Genomic DNA, 21,379 nt, shown 5'->3' on the forward strand with positions numbered 1-21,379 from the left:
ACGAGATGAATCCAACGATCCTAAGATCGCCAAATTCTGACATCATTAAGACCTTTAAATGTCTGATGAACGGTCCATAATCAAGGGATTCAATATCGGTCGTCCATTCAAACCACTCCAAATTCGCCCCTAATCTCTCACCTATTTACAGGCCATGCCACTTCAGAAATCTATAAATAGACCTCTCATTTCTCTTGAGAAGGGGAGGAGAGCCAAAGCAAGGGGAAGCAAGAAGCAAGAGGAGAAGAGAAAAGAAGAAGGATAGGAGGAAATAAACTCCTCCTCGGTCACCGCCGAAATTCTGTCCGACTTCCATGGGACATTGGAATTTTGCCCGACTTCCAATAGACGCCGAAATTCCGTCCAAACTCCAAGTGACGCTGGAATTTCGTCCTACTTCTAAGTGACGCCGGAATGATGGAATTCTGCCCGAACTCCAAGTGACGCCGGAGTTTCACCCGAACTCCAAGTGACGCCGGAGTTTTGCCCGAATACCATCTAACGCTGGAGTTATGCTCGGCCTCCAACTTACGTCGGACTTCTACCGGACACCAGGCCTCCGCTTGTCGTCAAATTTTTACTCGACACTGGACTTCTATCTATTGTTGGACTTTCACCGAACATCTATCTGATGTTGGATTTATGTTCATTACTAGACTTCTACCTGACGCCGTCTATCTGACCTCCATCATCAGACAACGGTTCTTCTGACTAATGCCGTCCACCGACTGCAGTCCTTCTGGCCTCCGTCGCCCGCCGACAACGGTCCTTCTAACTAATGTCGCCCGCCGAATACAGTTCTTTCGGCCTCTATCGCCCGCCGACAACGGTCCCTCAGACCTTCGTCGCCAGCCGACTATGATCCTCCTGACTTACGTCGCCCACCGACTACAGTCCTTCCGACCTCCGTCGCTAGCCGACTACGACCACCGACTACAGTCCCGACTACGGTATATATGATCTCTGTCGCCCGTCGACTACAATTCTTCTGACCTCAGTCACCAGACTATGATCCTTCTGAACAAACAAATACGTCAACAGTGATTCTTTGTATTTCTACTATGTAATGTACTACATATCATGTACATCAAGCCAAGGCCTTCCCCCGAGGAAGGACCTAATTTGTAATCAATTATAATACTAGTGGATTCATTTATGCTGGGCCAGACCCCATGGGTTTTCCCCTATTCAGGGGTTTTCCACATAAAAATTTTGGTGTCTCTAATGGATGACGCACCCTCTCTTTTTATCTGATTGCGTGCCGGATTTTCGTACAATACTAAGACGTTAAACTTTATATTTCTCTACCGTCGCGAATACCCCTGGACGCAACAACTAAAAATATAAAACAACAACAACAACAACATCAAGTCTTTATCCCACTACGTGGGGTCGGCCACATGAATCCTTTTTCTCCATTGTGTCCTATTAAAACTAAAAATATAAAAGAATAAATAAAAATATTTTTCCTTGCTAAATCGATAATTTGACTAACATTTGGCATTTCCATTAGTTTGAATTACATTAAGAAGAACTTATAAATAACATGTCTACTCCCTTTTGAAAGACTTTAATGTAAACTTTTTTCATTTCCCACTAGTCTCTAGAGCACCTACTTCAAAATCTCCCATGGCTAAAGATGATACTCCTTTGATTGATGATTTTAAAGCTTTGAAGAAAATGTATTTGTGATGCCTAAAGGCCTAAATTTGAAAGATTTGTCATTTTTGTCTCTTAATTAATCTACCAGCCACTAATCTCATTTTAATGAAATAAAAACTAACGCGAGCAACTATAAATTCTTTTCTTCAATATACAAATTTATTTATGTTCTCAAAATCATATACAATAGTTATGAGTTCAATTAGTACATCATTTTATCGATCTTTACACTCTTAACTACAAAAAAAAATATATAAAAATATACAAAATAAACAAAATCTAAAAAATCACGATCCGCCTCACTCCCTTGGATCTTGACCCAATCATGAAAATATATAAAATCCATGAAGTAAACTAATAGCTTAGTTGGTCATTAAAACCTACAGCTGAAATTAATAATAGGGCTTTAACATATGAGACATTTGTAAATGCTGGTCTTCTTCATTCTCCTAGCTTTTAGATTATCTACTCTATGCAGTCAGCTGAGCTATTAAATTGGCAAATTTTATCATACTATCAAAACTCATTGGGGCCATGCACTCTCTTTATTTGGAACTTTAGATTGCTCCATTACACTCAGTATAATTTTCTTTCCGAAGAAATCAGAATTCATTCATATATATGCATGTTATGAATGCGCAAAAATAAATCTTAACAATACTCATTTCTACCCATCTCAATTAATTCATATAGCTATGGTTACAACTCAACTCTTTCAATATTCATATCTTTAATTCCAAAAAGTTGTGATGCCTCAAGACCTAAATTTGGAAGTTTTTTTTTTTTTCATTTTTGTCTCCTAATTAATTTATAGAACTACTAATCTCATTTTAAATTTTTGGGAGATTTACGTATATACCACCATATAATACTCTATTTACATATTTAACACCTAAAACTTTAAATTTACATACATACCATTCTTAGTTCATTTTCATATCAAATATGAGTGGTAAAAATGAAATATATGAGTGATTGGAAGAAAATATGAGTGGCGTATTTGATATTAAAATAATATAGAGTAGTATGTATGTAATATTAAAATTTTAGGTGTTAGATATGTAAATAGGATGGTATAAAGTGGTATGTATGTAAATTTCCCTAAATTTTTATAACAATTTGCCGCCACCGTAATATATAATTCATAAAAAAGCCTCATTAGGTTTCGCACCTCTACTAATGCCCTTGTTATAATATGATGTTGTGCGTGCCCCCATAAATCTAGACAAACAATTGTTCTAATTTAATGGTCTTCACATATTATTTTATATCATGCTATTTATATATCTAACATTTAAAACTTTAATATTTTCATAGATAATTTTAATATCAAATATATAACTCATATATTTTAATCTTACAGCTTATATTATCCTATAAATTTTAATATTTAATTTCTGGTACGTATATTTATTTTATGAAAGTTGGATATAAAATATTAAAGATTTTAGTGTTAGATAGTTAAATAAGATAGATATAAACCCTAACGGGCTGTTTGACATCGGATTGGATTTAACCGGCGAATACACCGCGAATTAGCCTGTGCGTTTCAGGCCGTGCGAATCTATTAAGCGTGAGCTTCGTGTTAATCACCGGGAAGTGGAAGCCGAGTTTCGCCGCTGTGAGATAGGTTTGGTCTGTGACATGAGCTTCCTTCTGAAGACTTTGACGACGAAGCGGGAAGTGGACACGGCGATCAGAGACACCCTCGACAAGGTACTCGTCCTCCGCTTTGGCCGCGCCTCGGTGCCCGTTTGTCTCCAGCTCGAAGACATAGTGAGTACCTCTTTTCCTACCATTATTTCCCTTTCATGATCGTTTCTTGATCCTTTGTATATAAATTCGTTATGTTTGATGCTTATGATTTTTTCGGTTACCATTCTTGTTTCTGATTGTGCGTGTGGGATTCTTTTGTTGATGGTAGGATTTTATTAAAATTGGATTTGATGAATCCTATTTTAGTAGGATTTAATACGGTTTAGCATTGAATATTCAAACTCCAATTAGGAGATTCTTAGGTATAAATCTAAATTTTCTTAACCATCTTAGCTAATAATTTTCTTTAATTTTTAAATGTGATGGTTACCAAACTTAATTCTTTATATCTATCATTTGTTGCTCTATGAAAGGGGAGTATATCAATGGATGCATGACATCCACAACAAGAAGCAACATAGAGAGGAAATGAAGAGGACGAGAGAGTGAAGGGGTGCCATTTGATTAAAAAAATGGAAATTTTCAGGTACCTATAGGGGGTAGGTTTTAGATTTCCTTAATATGGAAGAATTGTTGCTATTCTTAGTTTTAACGAAAGATAAAACCCTTGGTCATATTAGAGAGTAGTTCTTATTCAGACTCCTAAAATAGAGGGTGAAAGAGAGTAACAACAGCAACAATAAAATCTTCTTCGTGAAGTTGAGTCCCGCCCGATACATTCTCTCCCAACTACATAAAACAATATCTTTATATTTATCTTTAACTTTATATGAAGTGTAATATTTTCATGTATCTTTTTTGAAACTTAGCTAATTTTCTGATCTCTATGTAATTGTAGACGTAGATGGATCTCACTAAGCTATATAAATTTATGTTTAATGATTATAATCTTTGGTGTGCTTATTCTCTATTTTATCTAATATTACTCGAAGTTTTAACACTTGTTCAAAGGGAGACATCTGCTATTATTTCCACTTTTCCTGATATGCTATGCTAGAATTTAAGTTGGTTTACGTTTCTATGATAGAGGGTTATACATTGGAAAACAATAACGATAATTAAGAATGACATGAGCATTGTGAAAATATGATGAAAGTAAGACGATAGGATGAAATCGAAGGTTGAGGTTACATGAAGCAAATTAAGAAGCGGAGAAAATAGCAAAAAATAACTCATTATACTAAAAGTCATGTAGTTGATTGGGTATGACAATAAAAGGTTTTTTTTAGTTAATTGGGTATGATAATAAAATGTTTTTTTTGGTATCCAATTTTAGGCAGTATTTGAGCAAAGATTTGGCTTAAATCTCACCATATATATTTTAAAAGACTTTAAATCCTACTAGTTTTATGAATCCTATTTTAACCCTATTATTGGTTAAAATTAAGATTTTTTAAATCTCACCATTCACAAGATTTAGAGAGTTGGAGCTCTTTTTGATGCAAATATCAATCTCGAAACAAATAACCACACACTTTATTAGGATTTAATTATTGTCATGCCATATAATTTTTCATATTTTATTTTTCTCAAGATTTACTTAATTCAGATTTATAGATTTTACTAAATTCTACTTTTAGTCAAACAATTCGTGAGAGTAATAACATTTTGGAGAAAAAACATTATGGGTTGATTGATCTATGTCAACTAGATTGACGAAAACTCTTTCAAAGAGTAAATTGTGGCAAGGATCCTAGAGGTATGGAGCTAGTTGCAATAGTTTATTATTTGTAATATGTGAATTAGATGGTAGATAAAACAACTAAAAATAATGAAATGTTGTCAGATTTATCAAGAAAAAAAAACATTGATAAAATGGGCAATTTTTTGGCGGACATTCCACTTTTATTGGTGCTAAATTCGACAATATTCTACCGATATTATTGTCTAGAAACAATCCAGTGAAAAAAAAATATTGGTAATGCAAATTTCCTGACGAACTTCTCCTTGAAAATTATATTATATCAACCAAGAAGTCTCTTAAATTTGGCCTCTCAAGTAAGACTTGCAATGTCCATTAGTTGTCCAGCTCCTTCGTTGCCCTTGCTCCACATCACCAGAACTCCACAACGAGCCCCGCTTGCCATCGCAATTGGGTACCCCAATAATGGCTTGTTGCATCTCTCTTGCTTGAGGCAATTGCTTGTCGCATCTTGCTTTTGTTTGCCTTCATCTCCAAGCAAAGCCATCAAGGCTTCAAACTCATGGTCAATTGGTCATAGCCTTGTAGGAGGGAAATATTTAATGAATTAGTTTTGGATGATATTGAAAGAAATAATGTAAGATTCTGGAGAGGACGTGGATTTGTGAGGACAAAATTATATGATATTTTATGATTGGGATTTTTAGAGTAACGAGTGTGATGCCCAATAAGTTGTGATGGAGAAATAGGGTTTAGAGTTTAATGGGACAAGAGAGGAAGTTGTGGGAGTATTAGGATTTATTTAATAGTTTGAAATCATAGCTCATGTAATGATCTTAAATTTGCTTGATTCTTAACTTGTAGGTTTCAACCAGTTAATTATTTGTGGATGCCCCAACATTTGTTCTTTTTAGTTAACTATCATTATAATCTCTGTTGAGCTTGTAGGAGTGAAAAAACATTAATAACCTTCCTACAATTTTTCTATCTCCATAGAACCTAGAATATTCAAGCATTCTATATCTAGGCATGCCAACATTCTATTTCAATATTCTAATTATTACAACATTCCTCCGTCGAGGTTATACATCACACTAGATTTTAACTACACATATGAATACTGTATGCATTAAATGAAGAATGGGGATATTAAAATATCAATTTATCATTCAAGGTACAAGAGTCTACATTAATACTTGTTATGCTTTTCACATCATCAATCCAAAACTAGAGAATTAGCTAGACATGAAATATATAACAAGCAAACTCATTTTTATTTTATTCATTGAAAAAAAGATATAAGATAAGTAATAAGAAAATTATCACCTGAAAGGATCAAATGATCTTCTTTATACTCCTTCCTCCAACCAGTCAACCATAGACTTTCTTACACAAATCGGGTAAGATCTCCACAATGAAGTATCTTGCACTTCCCTAGCCTTCCTTAGGCTTTACTCTAAGGGAGCACTAAAGAAATACACTTAAAATTATTTAATTTTACTTAACTGACAGAACTCCCCAAACAACATAATTGGAAACAATCTATAGGAAGTACAGAGATGGGCTCAGGCGCCGCAACGCTCGACAAGGTGGCGTTGCGACTGTATAAAATGAACTAGCATCTTAGCGATGTAATGTTGGCTCCGCTGCGGTGCTGACTGACTTGGCATAGTTAATGATTGAAACGACGCATCTTGTAGCTGAGTTGATATAGCTCTTCGCGTTGGCAACTGCTCCCCTGCGACGCTTTAGAATTTGAGTGATGCGGTGCTTGAATGTGAATTTTAGCATTGAGGTGTTGCAAGGCTTGGTGCTTTGACACTCATCTTCCTGAGGCTCCAATGCCACGGTGTTGAATTTTGGCGCAACGGAGCTGTGTAACACTAACCTCAGTGATGCTCCGGCGCTTTAAAATAGAGAAATTGTCTTTGCAATGTCTGAATCTGGTGTCAGGGTGCTGTGAATGCGTATGCTGTGATGCTTATTATGATGGCGCTGCAACGCTATTTAATACTTATAGTTATTGCCTTTTCCTGTACATTTCCTGTAAACACACAATTAAAATAGTCCATTTTTACTGAATTTAAACAAAATAAATAGTATATAATTTACACTTAATAAAACTCCTTTAAATAGGCTAAAATTTTAATTCCACCAAAATTTTGATAAACTTGAAATTTGGGTTGGGAGTGCTGCAGTGCTAAGCTCTCGCGTTTACAGGATTTTGGGCCGCATTAGAATGCTGGGGTTTTGAGCACTATGATAGGTCTCAAATTTACTTTTTGTAATAAAAAATTTAAATCTATTTTATCTAAAAACCCTTGCCCACCATTTCCCTCTCCCCATTTCCTATGCATGCTGGGTGAGAGAGGAGATAAAGGGAGAGAGAGATGGAGGAGAGAGAAGAGAGAAAGCAATGTTCTGGCTAGCATTTTTCATTGCTCAGTTATAAATTGCTCTAATCATGCTAGATAACCTTAACCCTACCTTTATTTTACATAATTTTGAGTTCTGTCTATTTTCCCTCTCCCAACTTTTAAATAAAAATGCAATATCTCATATTCTAGGAATTTTTATCATGTAACTTTTGAGATATGGTAGATATAATTAACCTAAATGTTTTGATAGGTTTATCTTGAGATTTCATCGGTTGGTTTTGCATATATGCTATTTTATCTTAATTGAGTAAAGTAATACCAAGTGTGAAATAATTGAGAGTTAGTGTACTATATATGAACATGAAATACATGATATGCATAAATTTACTATTCATCTAGAGTAACATATATTTTGGCATGATACATGCATACTAATGAATATACTTGATAACTTTATATGCTATGGTCATTGCATAAGGTGTGTAGATGATATTTGTTAATTTGATATACATGACATGAAATGTGTGTAAAACTAAAAAAAGTTGCTTTGAAATGCTAATTGATTTAGGTTGGCTGAAGATATGTTACCATGTATAGGAGAACACGCCGATGGACTTTCTTTAAAATAAAGTTTATGGTATAATCCTAAGTGATATGAAAAGGGAGACATAAGGAGATTGACTGATATAATATGATACACCAATAGATAGAAAGTGCTAAATGTCCTACCTTGCTTATAACATGATTTGCATACATGTTAGGATTGCATGTTAATAGAATAAGACATGACATGATAATTACATAAAAGATATGAATATGATATAAGACATGATTAGTACAAGCATATGATAATAATGATAAAAGAGTATATTATATATATCATGGTTTAAAATTGCGCAATATGAGGCTCGCCTTAAGGCCTGCCTTTGCGCAATTCCAGTAAAAAACACCTTGATGCTTACGCCTCGAGTTTTTTTTTTATGAGGCTTGCACCTCAACTTGGTTGAGGCCCGCCTCGCCTCACTGGCATGAGGCTTACGCCTCACGCTATATATATTAAAACTTACATAAATCTTGAAGTAAATGCCCGACATTGGACTCTATAGGAGAGGAGGAAGGGGAGAGAGCAATTCATCATAATGATGATTCAAATGAAGAACCCCTTAGTGATGACAGTGCTGATGACTTATGAGTTCTTATGTGATATGTCATTGCTATTTATTTTTGAAAATTTGAATTATATGTTAATGAAAAGAATATTAAGATTTGGGAAAGATAGAATTTTGAGTTGAACTATATTTCATGTTGTCTTATTATTGGGATATTTTGATTTCACTTCATATCTTATGCTTTTTTATGTTTTATATAATTCATTCATTAATAAATAAAAAATTTATCATTTTATGTTTATGAAATCTTTTGATTTTGAGGCTTACGCCTCAAAACGCCTTGAGGCTTATGCCTCGCCTCACGAATGAAAAATGCCTCAATACCCTAATACGCAATTTTAAACATTGATATATATGAATATATAATATACATGATACATTGTACTTAATATAGAACATGATACACATGCATTAATACTGCATGATATGCATAGAACAGATGTAGACCAATTGTTCGATATGATAGATATACTGATATACATGAGATGATATATATATATATATATATATAATGTAAATGTGTACAGATTTATATCTGACCTAATGCGTTGTATTTGGTATGGTTATAGGATATTGATCTATTATATGGCTACTAATAACTGATTCTAAGTTACATTACTTATTATTGATTTTCATTGCTCATATGAAATGACACTGTTCATATTGACAGTCATATATTCTTACTATTACTTGTTTATATTAATTTGGATAGAATGATTACATTTATGTTATTTCTATTATCTTATATTAATTATAGTTATAGGTTCTAGTAATTTACTGAGCCGTCAACTCATTGTGATTTTACATGTTTTTTAGGAAGGAGTCAGGACCCAGTGAAGTGAGATTGATCAAGATTTTTACGTTTAGTTTTTTTTTTTTTTTTAATTTTGGTTTTATTCTTTTATAACTAGGAATGTTTAATGATAGATTGATGTTGTAGATTCTCTTTTGGTTATTGTATATGAATTTTGAGAAAGGAATATAGAATTGTAAATTGATGTATTTGACTTGATGCATATGATTTATAGTTTCTTTCGTTGGACTTATTTATACTAGTGAATTATTAGAGAATCTAGTAGATTAAATAAGATATAAAAATATGAAATTCTTTAAAATTAGATATTGTTGTGTCACACTCCAACACTTTAAAACTCTTAAAAATGGATGATGAGTATGTTTAGATCAATTATGAAACTTTTCATAAATTTTTAAGGAATTTAGAGGGATCAAAAGGGGTCTAAAACCAAACTAGGTCATAATTAGTCTAGGTTTAGCAAGGAGCCCTTCTTGGCCTTTTGAGTGGATTTGTATGGTGAAATGGATAGAAAATTGCAATGGAATTTTGAGAGCATATTTGTAGAATAATTCTACTGTAAATGATTAAAAAGATTTAGGGTTGTAGAATAACTCTATAGTAAATGATTAAGAAGATTTAGGTTTGTAGAATAATTCTACAGTAAATGATTAAAAAGATTTAGGGAATGAGCTGGCCACCAAGTCCCTTCTTCTTGAATTAAATATCAACTTTTATAACATATGCAAAAGCCCTTAAAGCTATTTAAAAAAAAAAAGGTTTATGACATTGACATTTGAATTTCATATAGAGAGAAAATAAGGGCTTGCCACCTATAGTGTAGGAGAGAGAATGAGGTAATTACCAAAGTACTTACCTCTTTCTTTTTCCATTTGGACGGCCAATCATGAATGACCACATGTTCATTTGGATTATTTAATTCAAATAAAATATTTTCATATAAAATTAAATATACATTCCCTCAAAATTTCAAAATCTAAACTTCAAATTTACAAAATTTTGAATTTTTAATATTTATATTTAAAAAATCTGAATTTAAGAATTTCAAACTATAATGGCTAGCTCAAATATAAATCCTAAATACATAATTTTTATAATATGTATCACATACGTAAAATAGAAATGCTATTAAGATACCACAAAAATAGAAATTCTATTTAAGATGTTTCATTTGCTTCTTATCTTAGATCCTTGAATCTTCTTAACTTCCTTCTTGTAATGGGCTCTAGTTGCTGGTTAACTTCTTCTTGGATATGTATATTGTGCCACATCTTCTCTAAAAAGTTAAAGTCAATGTAGTCCTCTACAAGTTCTAGTGCAAGTTTCTCCAAGTCATCTTTAATAACCCAAGTGTCATATGTTGGTGATTTATCCTTCTATCTCACAAGAAACATGTGCTCAATCTCTATCTTAATGTGTTGGTATATCATGTATATTAACTTGGTCTATCTCAAAGGAATGTTAGGTAGGCACGTGCAAGTGATGGTTTTGTCCTCTTGCAAAAGAAGCATTATATATATTTAGAGATTTGCTAACTCCCTTATGTGATATCAAATCCTCTATATTAAAAATATGGCTATAATTATATCTTTTGGCAATTCAAGAATATATGCATTTGTGCCAAGTTTTCTAATAATCTCATATGGTCCACATGCCTTAGTTTGTAATTTCTTAAATTTTATAGAGGGATATCTCTCAAGTCATATCTTAATCAACACGTGATCTCTAATATTCACTAATATTGTATTCATTAAAAGTTTTATTTTTTATTTCTTGTTTTAGCATAATTTATATTAGTGACTTTTAATTATTGCTTAACATTATCATGAAGGCTTTGATAATCTTTGGGAAAAATGAATGTTGAATCAGAAAATATGAAGGTATGCCAGCAAGATCAATTAGTCTCTTTGAGTTGTAACCATAGATTATTTTTATAGCAGGGGAAAGTCTAACAATACTTAATAGAAGCATAAAATTCTTTGTATGTTGATGTTTAGGTTGTGGGGTAGTGAATGATTTATGTGGAGGAATTAGGATAACCTATTAAGTTGGGTTAAAAGGATAGAGTTTGAAAGTTTTGTCATTGAATTAGAACAAATAGGTGTTTTCTCTTCCAAAATTTTTGACACCTCTAGTTAATAACCAAGATCTTCCTAACTATACATATGTTGTATTCGTTTAAAGCACATCACATCATGTATGGTCCTCATAACTACCTATCTTAAAAGGCACTAGTCGTCTATAAGTGATGGGTAATGAAGTGTAGTTTACCCAACTCGTATTGAATGGTTCAGGATGGGTTTTGGCTTAAGGTTGGCTCTTGAAAGTATGTGTTGATACCATGTTTCGGCACTAAACCTCTATAACCAACTTGTATATTTTCTCTTTATACACAATAAGTATGGAGAAAATATTTCTTCTCCAATCTTAAACCCTAGCCATTATCAAACACCTCATGGTATTGATTTGGTCTTCTACAAGAGGATCTATGAATTATCAAACAAATGACTATCATCATGAATCTCCTCAAATTCTTCCTTCACTTCTTTATCTTCTTTCACCTCTAAGAACATAAATTTTGCTTACATTGATTTTGCATATGCCATTTTTTGTTGCATTTAAAGCAAACAATCTCTTTTGTGCTCTTAGGAGTGGGTTCATTAATCATCTTTTTAGGCGGGACATTAGAAGATTAAGGGATAAATCTAGTAGGTGACCCATGGGCTTGAAATGGAGAAGTTGGGTATGTTGGTGATTGACTTTTGGATCTAAATATAGGTAGTGATTCTTTATGCCTTTCAAGGAGTAAAGTATAATGGAAAGAATTTTATAATGTTTGGGGATCTTGAAGTTCTACTTCATTCTTTATGTCTCTCCTATGACAAACTATAAATTTATTGGCTAGTTGTCCATCTTGATCAAGGTAGTTTGAACATTGATTGAATATGATCGAATAATGATTGGATCATGGTTGAATATACACATTATGTAATCGAACTATATTATAACATATGATTGTATCTTATTTAGTCTAAGTAAAATAATCTTCTAGTTAAGATTGATTTCACTTTATTCATTGAATGATGTTTGAACATTGTTCGAATAAAATCTAATAACATAGTGTTTAGCATCTTGAACTATGTTCTATCATGTTTCAAATAAGGTTTGAACATAGTTCACTTAGATGTTTTAACAAATAATAAATATACTTTTTAATACTTTATCTAACTTTGCATTACATCTCCATCAAACAAAACCTAATATGCACTATAGAATTAAATCTTGAAAAAAAATATTATCCATGTATGCTTAATCATCAATGAGCCAAAAATATCTCAAACTTTACCAGTGCGGTCCCTCTTGAGTGAAAAAATTTATGATGAAAAATATGTTAACACTAATGATGACAACAAATGAAGAAAATCAATGTGAAAAGTGGGGGATGTTTCTCTCTTTTTAGAGTGTGACGAGTAAATTTGAATATTTTGATCATTAAGAAATTTTAGATATATTTTTTTAAGAAATAAATAGAGGATTTTTTTTTTAATTTTTGAATATTATGAGACATAAATTATATAAATAAAATAAAATAAAATATAGGAATTAGATATTTAAATAAATAAAAAATACCCACCAAATTAGCCTTGGAGTCCGATTAACATCCGGCGAGCGGAAGCCGAGTTCACAAATGCCGCTATGAGCTAGGGATTGGTCTGTGATGTGAGCTTCCTTCTGAAAACTTTGGCGACGAAGCGGGAAGTGGACACGGCGATCATAGACACTCGACAAGGTTCTCGTCTTCTACGTTGGTCGTGCCTCTTAAGCCTGTTTCTCCATAGCTCGACGACATAGTGAGTTCCTCTTTTCCAATCCTCACTTAACCTTCACAATCGTTACTTGATCCTTTATATATGAATTTGTTATGTTTGATGCTTGTGATTTTCTTGGTTACTATCCTTGTTTATGATTGTGTATGAGCTTGTTTAATTGAAGGCATGATTTTAGTAAAGTTGGATTTGATAAATCTTAGGGGCTGCTTGGTATCAGATTGGATTTCACTTTAGTGGGATTTAATAAATCATGTAAATTCGGATTACTAAGTCTTGAGGGTGTTAAATCATGAAAACTGTTTGGTATAACATATATTAAATCCCGAGAAACTATTTGGCAATGTAATCCAGGATTTAAGACGGTTGGTTCCTTTGAAAATTAAATTTAGTGTGCTTTGAATTTTATTTGCGTGTTAGCTATGAGTTATTTATAAATAATATACTAAGAAGCTAGTTTAATTATTCAATAAATTAATTAATAATTTAATTACTAATAAAAATATTAATTAACTAATTACTTATTTAGATATTATTTTAATGAAAATTTCAATACTAATTATAACTATTATTATTTAAAACAATTAATCATTTAATTAGTATTAACAATACTAACAATTTCATTAATTTAATTTTTTTAATACTTTTTAATTACCGATTATACTTTTAGGTGTCTAATTAATTAATTAATTAATTATATTATATTATAATATAAATTAAGTATTTAATTAATATTTATACTGCTAATTACCTAATTAATTATTTAAATATTAAATCATATTAATTAAACTATCATAATTATTGCCTAATTTAAAATTTAAGGAATTAATCTCATAGTCGGTAAGCTTTCCCTCGCTTCTTCGTTACTTTTCGCGTGAGGTAGGGCTTCCTCTTCGGCTTTGCTACTTCTTCATTACTAGGGTTTGCTTTTCCTCTTATGCATTTCTTCGTTGTTGTTCTGCTTCACGTGAAGTTGAGTTCGAAGCTTCTCCGCCTCCTTCGAAGACATTGTTCTTTTCGAATTTTAGTTCATCGCGACAGCCATTCACCACGAAGGTAATGATATTTCTCCGTTTTGGGCGCTTCTTCCACTAAATCCGTAAATCCCCTTGTCCATAAATCCGTAAATCCACCGAACAATGGGATTTATTGGATTTACGCTGGAAATCAGTAAATCCGAGATTTACGAAAGCGTCGGATTTAGATGACATCTAAAAACTGATTGGCTGGATTTTCCTTAAATCCGGCATAAATCCCAACCCAATCCAATCTTAGTTTTTGTGGGATTTGAGGAATTGTGCTGAATTAAATTCCTTAAATCTTAGTTTTTTCATGGTCCTGGATTTGAGTCAAGATTTATAAAATCCAGCTAAATTCATGGTTCGATTTAGGCCAGGATTTCTAAGCCCTTTATAAACTTTTTGGTAAATTTTATCTTAAATTTCATCCAAATCTCTGTTAAAACAAACAATCAACCAAATATGATTTTTTGTGCATTTGAAATGTTGATCAGGAATCGAGGGCTTTCATGTTTTTTTATTTGAATCGACGTATATGCATAGAAAATTGTTTTATTAAGGGTTATCATCTCTATTGAATGGGAATTATCTTTGATTAGTGGTTATTGATGATCTAGGTGTTAGGTATGGAGTTAAAATTCCTTCAATTATTTCAGAAAAAAATATATATAATGTGTATTGGAATATAATACTCAATAAGATCATCGTATAAATATGTATCGATTGCACAAGGTCAAGGATTTGATTAATCAACTATAATGAGCACACTTATTCTTTAACCCGTAAATCTCAATATTAGAGGACACTTGGAAGGCCATATTCAAAGTCATGTTAAGGGTTTTTTTATTGTCTTATGATGCCTTTAAATTTGTTAATGCTTTATAAACGTTCTGTTAAGCTGGTGAATGAAGGAGCTCATAAGAATTATCTATTATATGAAAGGAGTTGTTCGATTTACATAAAAAATGAAGCACTAAAAGCATTACTTATGAAGTATATCGAGCAAGTTATATATTTACTTGCATCTTTATTCATAAGCTATGGCAAGAACTACTTGCCCATAAGCACGTTACTGCTCGACCAGCTTAGTATCCTTAGTCTTGTATCCCATGAAACTCAGCGTATCTCTTGCCATATCTAAAATGACTTCATAAGCCTTGTAGTGATACTATATATATATATATATATATAGTTACTGTATATTAGACTGGGGAATCCTTTAATACTATATATCTCTTATTGTGTGTCATGTCTCTTTTTATCCGTCATAGTGCCCTCTCCCATGATATCTTACTTCATCGATATCCAAAATTTATATCCTTATCTTTGACCATGAGAACTATTTTAGTGAAGAAAACAATGTGCATGTCATGAAGCACAACCCAAATTTTCATATATCATTTTTTTGGTGCACTTCATGAAAGTGTTTTTCATGTAAATGTTCTTGAAATTCTTATCCTCATAGAAATTGCTCTCCAACAATATGGTACTTGTCATCCTCTCGAACTCATTTTTAGTTGATCATTGTTCGAAGATGTTTAATATTGTTTGAGCGTGATTTAATCATTGTTCTAACAACAACTGTGTTTGAAAAATAAACTTAAACATGACAAGTAGTACATAAACTAAAATTTAACAGCATAGGGGTTTTTGATTTAGAGTGCAAAGCTTGCTTGTATTTTAAAAGAAAATTCGAACATCATTAATCCTTAAAGAGATTGTCATCTTAAAATTTTGCCACATGTCAAAAACACATGCTTTGCAATTGCCAAAAACAAAGAAGGTGATCAGAAGAGTTTCATCTAAGAGTCACAGAGCTCTTACAATCTTAGGGTCAAAAAATTGATTAGCGAGGATTTTTTACTCTTTTTGTTAAAAGGTAAGAGTATTCATATTTTTAATGAAACAATAGATAAATTTTACTAATTTTTGATATTATGGGGCATATAAAGTCAAATTCCCCTTTCCCTTGGCATCATTTTTATCATTTTAGGAGATTGTTGAGATTCATTTTTAAATTCATATAATTTAAAGTTTATAATGTATCCAAGAATATAAGATTTTCAAACCTTTTACCCATTTAATTTAATTTTTATTAATTAACAAATTTATTTAATTATCTTGAAAATATTTGGCCATTTTCATCTTATATTATTATTAACATAGAAAAGGAATTCAATCTATATTGCATAAAAACAAGTATTGTTAAAGGGAGTATGAATAATTATTAGGTAGGTAATATTTACTGATATTAAAAAAGTTAATCTTATTTTGAAGCTACCAAAAAATACTTAGTTTGGAATTTATTATGAATTTTATAAAAAGTTTGAATAAAAAAATGAAAAAAAATCATAGAAAAGATTGAAGTCAATATGCTAGTCAGTAATTATATAATTGAAAGTTTATTTATCTAAATATTTGCTAAAACTATGGAATGATAGTTAATATTGTTTAATTTAAAATGTGGCATTATTTAGAAGGTAAATAGGATAATAATTCAAATAATATCAAATATTAAATGTTTGTATCATTAAGTAACGTATGCAAAATTTTGTTTAAATGAAGAATTGACATTCTGTGATATGTTAGTTTTTTTTTTTCTATATTTAGATTTTACTAAGTTTGAATGTACAAAAGTGGTATTTCTTGTTCTCTTTTCATGTTCGGTCCAAGTTTAGAATCATCCAAGCCGGTGGCAAATCCATCCCAATTCATTCCTAACCAGCTTTCCCTTCATTGAAGGGAGATGACGTGAACCTTAATCCTATGGCTTTTATTTTGTTCACCTCATGTAACGGCACCTCTTAAAGAATTTCTTTTCTCTTGCTGAGGAAGCTATGATCTTTACCGAGTCATGGTGGAAGTGAATTAGGGTTTCTGAGATCTTCAATCTTCATAGCCAAGATGGTGTGATTTGAATTCTATTTAGAATGGAGTAGATTTTTATTCTCTGTTCCATGTCAATGATTGTTTCGTTGGAATGGACTATTTCTTTTGTTCAGATTCTCATGATTTTTTCTGCCTTCAACTGTGATGGACGTGGCTAATGTTTTCTTTTGTTAAACTTTTTTTTTTTTTGCACGTGTTATTGTTCTTTATTTATTTATATGCTTCATAAAATTTTCTTTCGTCCTTTACTTTTTAGTCCCTAATTTTTCTGTTTCTCTATCCGCATCTGCAGGTTCTTTAAAGCAATATTGATATGCTAAACTCGCCAGCAGAGCTTGTACAGAAGAAACATAAGCTCTAGCGGCTTGTGCAATCGCCCGCCCTACTCCATGGTAAATTAAAAATTCTGATCAGCAATTCTTGGTTTTTTTGCATGAAATAAGTCTTTTTTTTTTTTTTGCTTGGTATTACTATTGGCTGATGTAGGGTTGCTTTTTTATGCTTCATAACATCTTTTTTTTTTTATTTGAAGGATGTCAAATGCCAAGGCTGCTTCAAAATGTAAAGTTTTTTATAGTATTTATTCATTTTCTTTGTACTTAGTTCTATTGTTTGTTGAGATTTGATCTGTTTTTTTATCTGAAATTTGATCTTTGATTTACTTTCATGGTTGGTGTAATTTGTAGAACTACTGTTTTCAGCCAACCTCAGACTGCTGTTGTTTGTGGGAATTGCCAGACTGTGCTGTGCCAGCCAACTGGAGGTAAGGCGAGGCCTATTAATGCAGGAAATTTATTGGAGCTTACTGTTATTAAACTTTTAGAGTAGGGGTGTTTTCTGTAGTAAAAGATGTTTTAAGTCTTTGTCGTCATATTTTTTTGCTCTTTCTGTGGCCAATGATAAGTCCTCCTGCTGGGTTTCTTCTCTTAGTAAGATTTTGTCTGCTTTATGAACTATTTGGTTTGAGACATTTCTGTCAAGTTTCATTTCATTTTATGCTTGTGTTTTGTTTTAGTTTATATCACATGCTGGGATTCTTTTGTTAACTTGATTTTCTAATATTTGTTTGATTATAATCTTTCAAAAATCCATAATTTTAAATGATCAAATCTTATGTTAAATCTGTCAATTTTCAGCTGGACAAATGGAGCACCATATGTTTCCCAATTATACTTCTCATCCACATCAATTTCCATCTCCAAATCCAACCTTATACGACACCCCGTCTCCAAATCCCAGTTTACATAACACCCCGTTGCCTCGGTTCCAGAGCGACTCATGGAGAAGTCCAGCTCAATATTCCAGCCCTAGACCAGGAAACGCAAGAAATCAGAATTTCTCCAGGCCTTGGAATATTTCCGGAAATTCTTCAGGACACAGCTATTACTCCATTTCATCAAAAAGTAGTCCATCAAGCTCCAGGCATGCAGAAAGTCCAATGAATAACGCCCATTCAGCTATAAGGGGCAGTCCCCATTCTCACTCAAGTGGCAGAGGCTGGCAGTACAGGGGTGGTAGCCCTAGTCCAGGCTGGAGTGGTGGAAGAGGTAGAGGAGGATATCATCGTATTAAGGGTTACGGTTTAGGACGGCAACAGCTCGATAGTTTCTATGTTAAGTCGATGGTGAAAGACCCCTGGCGGAAGCTGAAACCTGTTATTGGCAATATTCTTGTGCCGCTGTCAGGACCACAGTCCTGGCTTCCAAAATCAATATCAGCTAAGAAAGTCAAAGTTGATGAGACTGTTGGTGATATCAAACCTAAGCAGAACCTCGCAGAATTCCTTGCATTGGCTTTTGAAGAAGCAATTAATGATGAGCAGGAAGAAGAAGGATTGATAATGCCGAATCCAAATGATCATACTGATCGTGTGGAGTAATGAGCATATTTGAGATGCAGTGGACCCACTTACTTGTTCTCCATCAATGCAGACTGGAAAACCTTCCTACCTGCTCTTTAGGTAAGTGATAGTATCTATTTGATAAGCTTTGCATGCATTGATGCAATCTTTGTCTTAATTTGCTCTTGTTTTAATTTTGTGTTTTAGGGGCCTTTCTGTGAAATTGGATTGTAGGGTACATTGAAAGTGACTGTAGCATTGTTGCTTTGAAACAGCCAGTTTTTACCTTTTTGGAAGGACTTATTTGATAAATTTAAAATAAAATCAAATAACGTAATTACAAATATTTTGTATTGGCTTTAAAAACATGACTTAGGCTTCGTTTCGGACGGCTTTCTTATTGCTTCTTAAAACATCTTTCCAGTACAATTATTAAAATTTTTTACCAGAAAGCTGCTTTACGAAGCAATAAGAAAATCGTCTCAAACGAAGCCTTAATCTTTGCCCAGATCTTGAACGCACCCTAGTTTTTCCTGTATAGATTGTATATATTGTATTTAGCTTAGGGTATTATTGGAAGGTGCAATTGTGTGTTATATTTCTGGAATTGTAATGAATATGTGCAATAAATTTGTCTTAAAAATTTGAGGCCTTTGCCCCAACAATAGGAGTAAGAAATGAAGAACGGGTGAGAGGGGGGCGGAGTAAAGGAATAGTAGTCTAAGAAAGGAACAATTATTACGTCCTCCGACCGAATGCAAAGAAACATTCGGTCGCACGTAAAAATCCAGCGGTACCGAGGTGTACTGAGTTTTTTGAAAAACTCGGTACACCTCGGTACCGCGGGATTTTTGCCTGCGACCGAATGTTTCTCTCATTCGGTCGACCGAACCAAATAAAACTTCCTAAGAAAGAGGAAGCATATGCGAAATTCATCTAAATAATACTTTTTAATGGATATTAAAAATAGGGAAAAGCTCAACGAAATGAAGAGGGGGGGTATAAAACATAAAACCATCAGGAAAAAGCCAGAATCATAAAAAACTAAAGGCTAAAATTTTTTTGAGATGGAAGAAGAGAAGAACCAACAAAGGGGAAGAAAAAAGAGTCGCACATGAAATTCTAACATAGGCGAAAATAGGAGTGTACATACACACACATGATTTTTCTTTTAAAATTTGTAATTAAAAAAAAAAAACAATTATAATCTTATTATGCAGAACATAAACTTGAAAATGAAGATTTTTCATAAAATATGTAGCTATTCCATGTGCATTTCTTAAAAAATTATGTAGTTTAAGATAAATATTTTTCATATTTTAAATAAGTACTATTGAATTTAGATTTTTCTATGGGCAACATCAAATCTTACTGACAAAATCAATAAGGTAAAATAGAAGAAATCCACTAGTAGATGTAAGAAAACAACAAGCGATACAAGTTTCTTCAATTCGAGAGGAAGAAACATCTCTCGAAATCTTTAGTCAATCCTAGAGCCCAAAAGAACAAATCCTACATCTCAAATTTGACTTCAAACTCAAGATAACCCTCAAACCCTAACATGAAAGACTAATTAAAATAAAAGAAAAATCAATTAATCCCTAAACAGCCCCTCATTCAAATTTTCCCACCCAAACCCTGTTTAATTCAGGCCATGGGGCCCACCAATGCTGCCGCCTCCTCTCTTGTCCGCCTCTCCCTTTGGACCGGCGGGTATAGACTTGAACCGATCCAAGTTGGACCGGTTCAGGTCTAACACATGCACATTCAAAAAATCAAAACGGTGCTCAATCTTGGCTTTTTGCATAAAATTGATAGTTCCAGAAAACTGTATACATGGTGAAACATGCATTAAACGCTATTGATTTCATCCAAGGAAGATAGCAGTGGATTACTTGCTTCTCATCTGTTTTCTCTACACTTTTGTTCAAAATTGTTGGCATGATTGACTGCTCCAGGTCCAGCTTCTGCTCCTTGTAAGGCTTGTTCCATACCTCAAGCAATCCTTTTTGTGCTCAAGCTCTCTCTTTTACTGCACAAGCTCTGTCATCATTCTCCCAAAAAGAGGAGGGAGGGATGACAAACAAAAAACTTGAAATATTATTACTCTTTTATGTTTCGTTTGGGACAATTTTCTTATTGCTTCTTAAAGCAGCTTTCTAGTACAAAAATTTAAATTTTTGTACTAAAAAATTGTTTGAAGAAGCAAGAAAAAAACAGTCCCAAATAAAACCTTAGTGATACTATTGACTAATAATTCACAATTCATCAATTAGTGATACTATGAACAAATTAGAACTTTTCCATCTTTCTTTTTTAAAAAAAATCTCACATGGAGCATAATGTATATAATCCTAGACTTAACCAATCTCCTAATAAGCAAATATGGAATCAAATTAGCATTCATGTAAGCTTAGGTTTAC

At 32.7% G+C, this 21,379-nt stretch overlaps 1 protein-coding gene across 3 annotated transcripts; it reads left to right on the top strand.

Moving 5' to 3' along the window:
• Positions 1-3,140: 3,140 nt before the first annotated feature.
• LOC110112287 (M-phase-specific PLK1-interacting protein) lies at positions 3,141-19,302 on the top strand. 3 transcript variants are annotated; one of them, XR_002305009.2, is made up of 6 exons: positions 3,141-3,438; positions 17,409-17,508; positions 17,649-17,677; positions 17,803-17,879; positions 18,253-19,076; positions 19,164-19,302. XR_002305009.2 is itself a non-coding variant. In XM_020844456.2 (5 exons), exons 2-5 carry the CDS (start codon positions 17,506-17,508, stop codon positions 18,993-18,995), a joined length of 852 nt encoding a protein of 283 aa, XP_020700115.1. In that variant the 5' UTR covers positions 3,141-3,438; positions 17,409-17,505; the 3' UTR covers positions 18,996-19,302. The 3 variants fall into 3 exon arrangements, 2 of the variants coding, with proteins under 2 accessions (XP_020700115.1, XP_028551638.1); XM_020844456.2 differs by having other exon boundaries at positions 18,253-19,302; XM_028695805.1 differs by lacking the exon at positions 17,649-17,677 and having other exon boundaries at positions 18,253-19,302.
• Positions 19,303-21,379: the final 2,077 nt, after the last annotated feature.

The sequence above is a fragment of the Dendrobium catenatum genome, unplaced genomic scaffold (assembly GCF_001605985.2).
Source record: "Dendrobium catenatum unplaced genomic scaffold, ASM160598v2 fragScaff_scaffold_676, whole genome shotgun sequence".
Classification (NCBI taxonomy): Eukaryota; Viridiplantae; Streptophyta; class Magnoliopsida; order Asparagales; family Orchidaceae; genus Dendrobium; species Dendrobium catenatum.

Excerpts from the sequence above, each read along its gene's own strand:
- LOC110112287 (XM_020844456.2), top strand. Across the intron at positions 17,678-17,802 it reads TGCCAAGGCTGCTTCAAAAT|AACTACTGTTTTCAGCCAAC; the intron begins GTAAAGTTTTTT and ends TGTAATTTGTAG. Across the intron at positions 17,880-18,252 it reads GCTGTGCCAGCCAACTGGAG|CTGGACAAATGGAGCACCAT; the intron begins GTAAGGCGAGGC and ends GTCAATTTTCAG.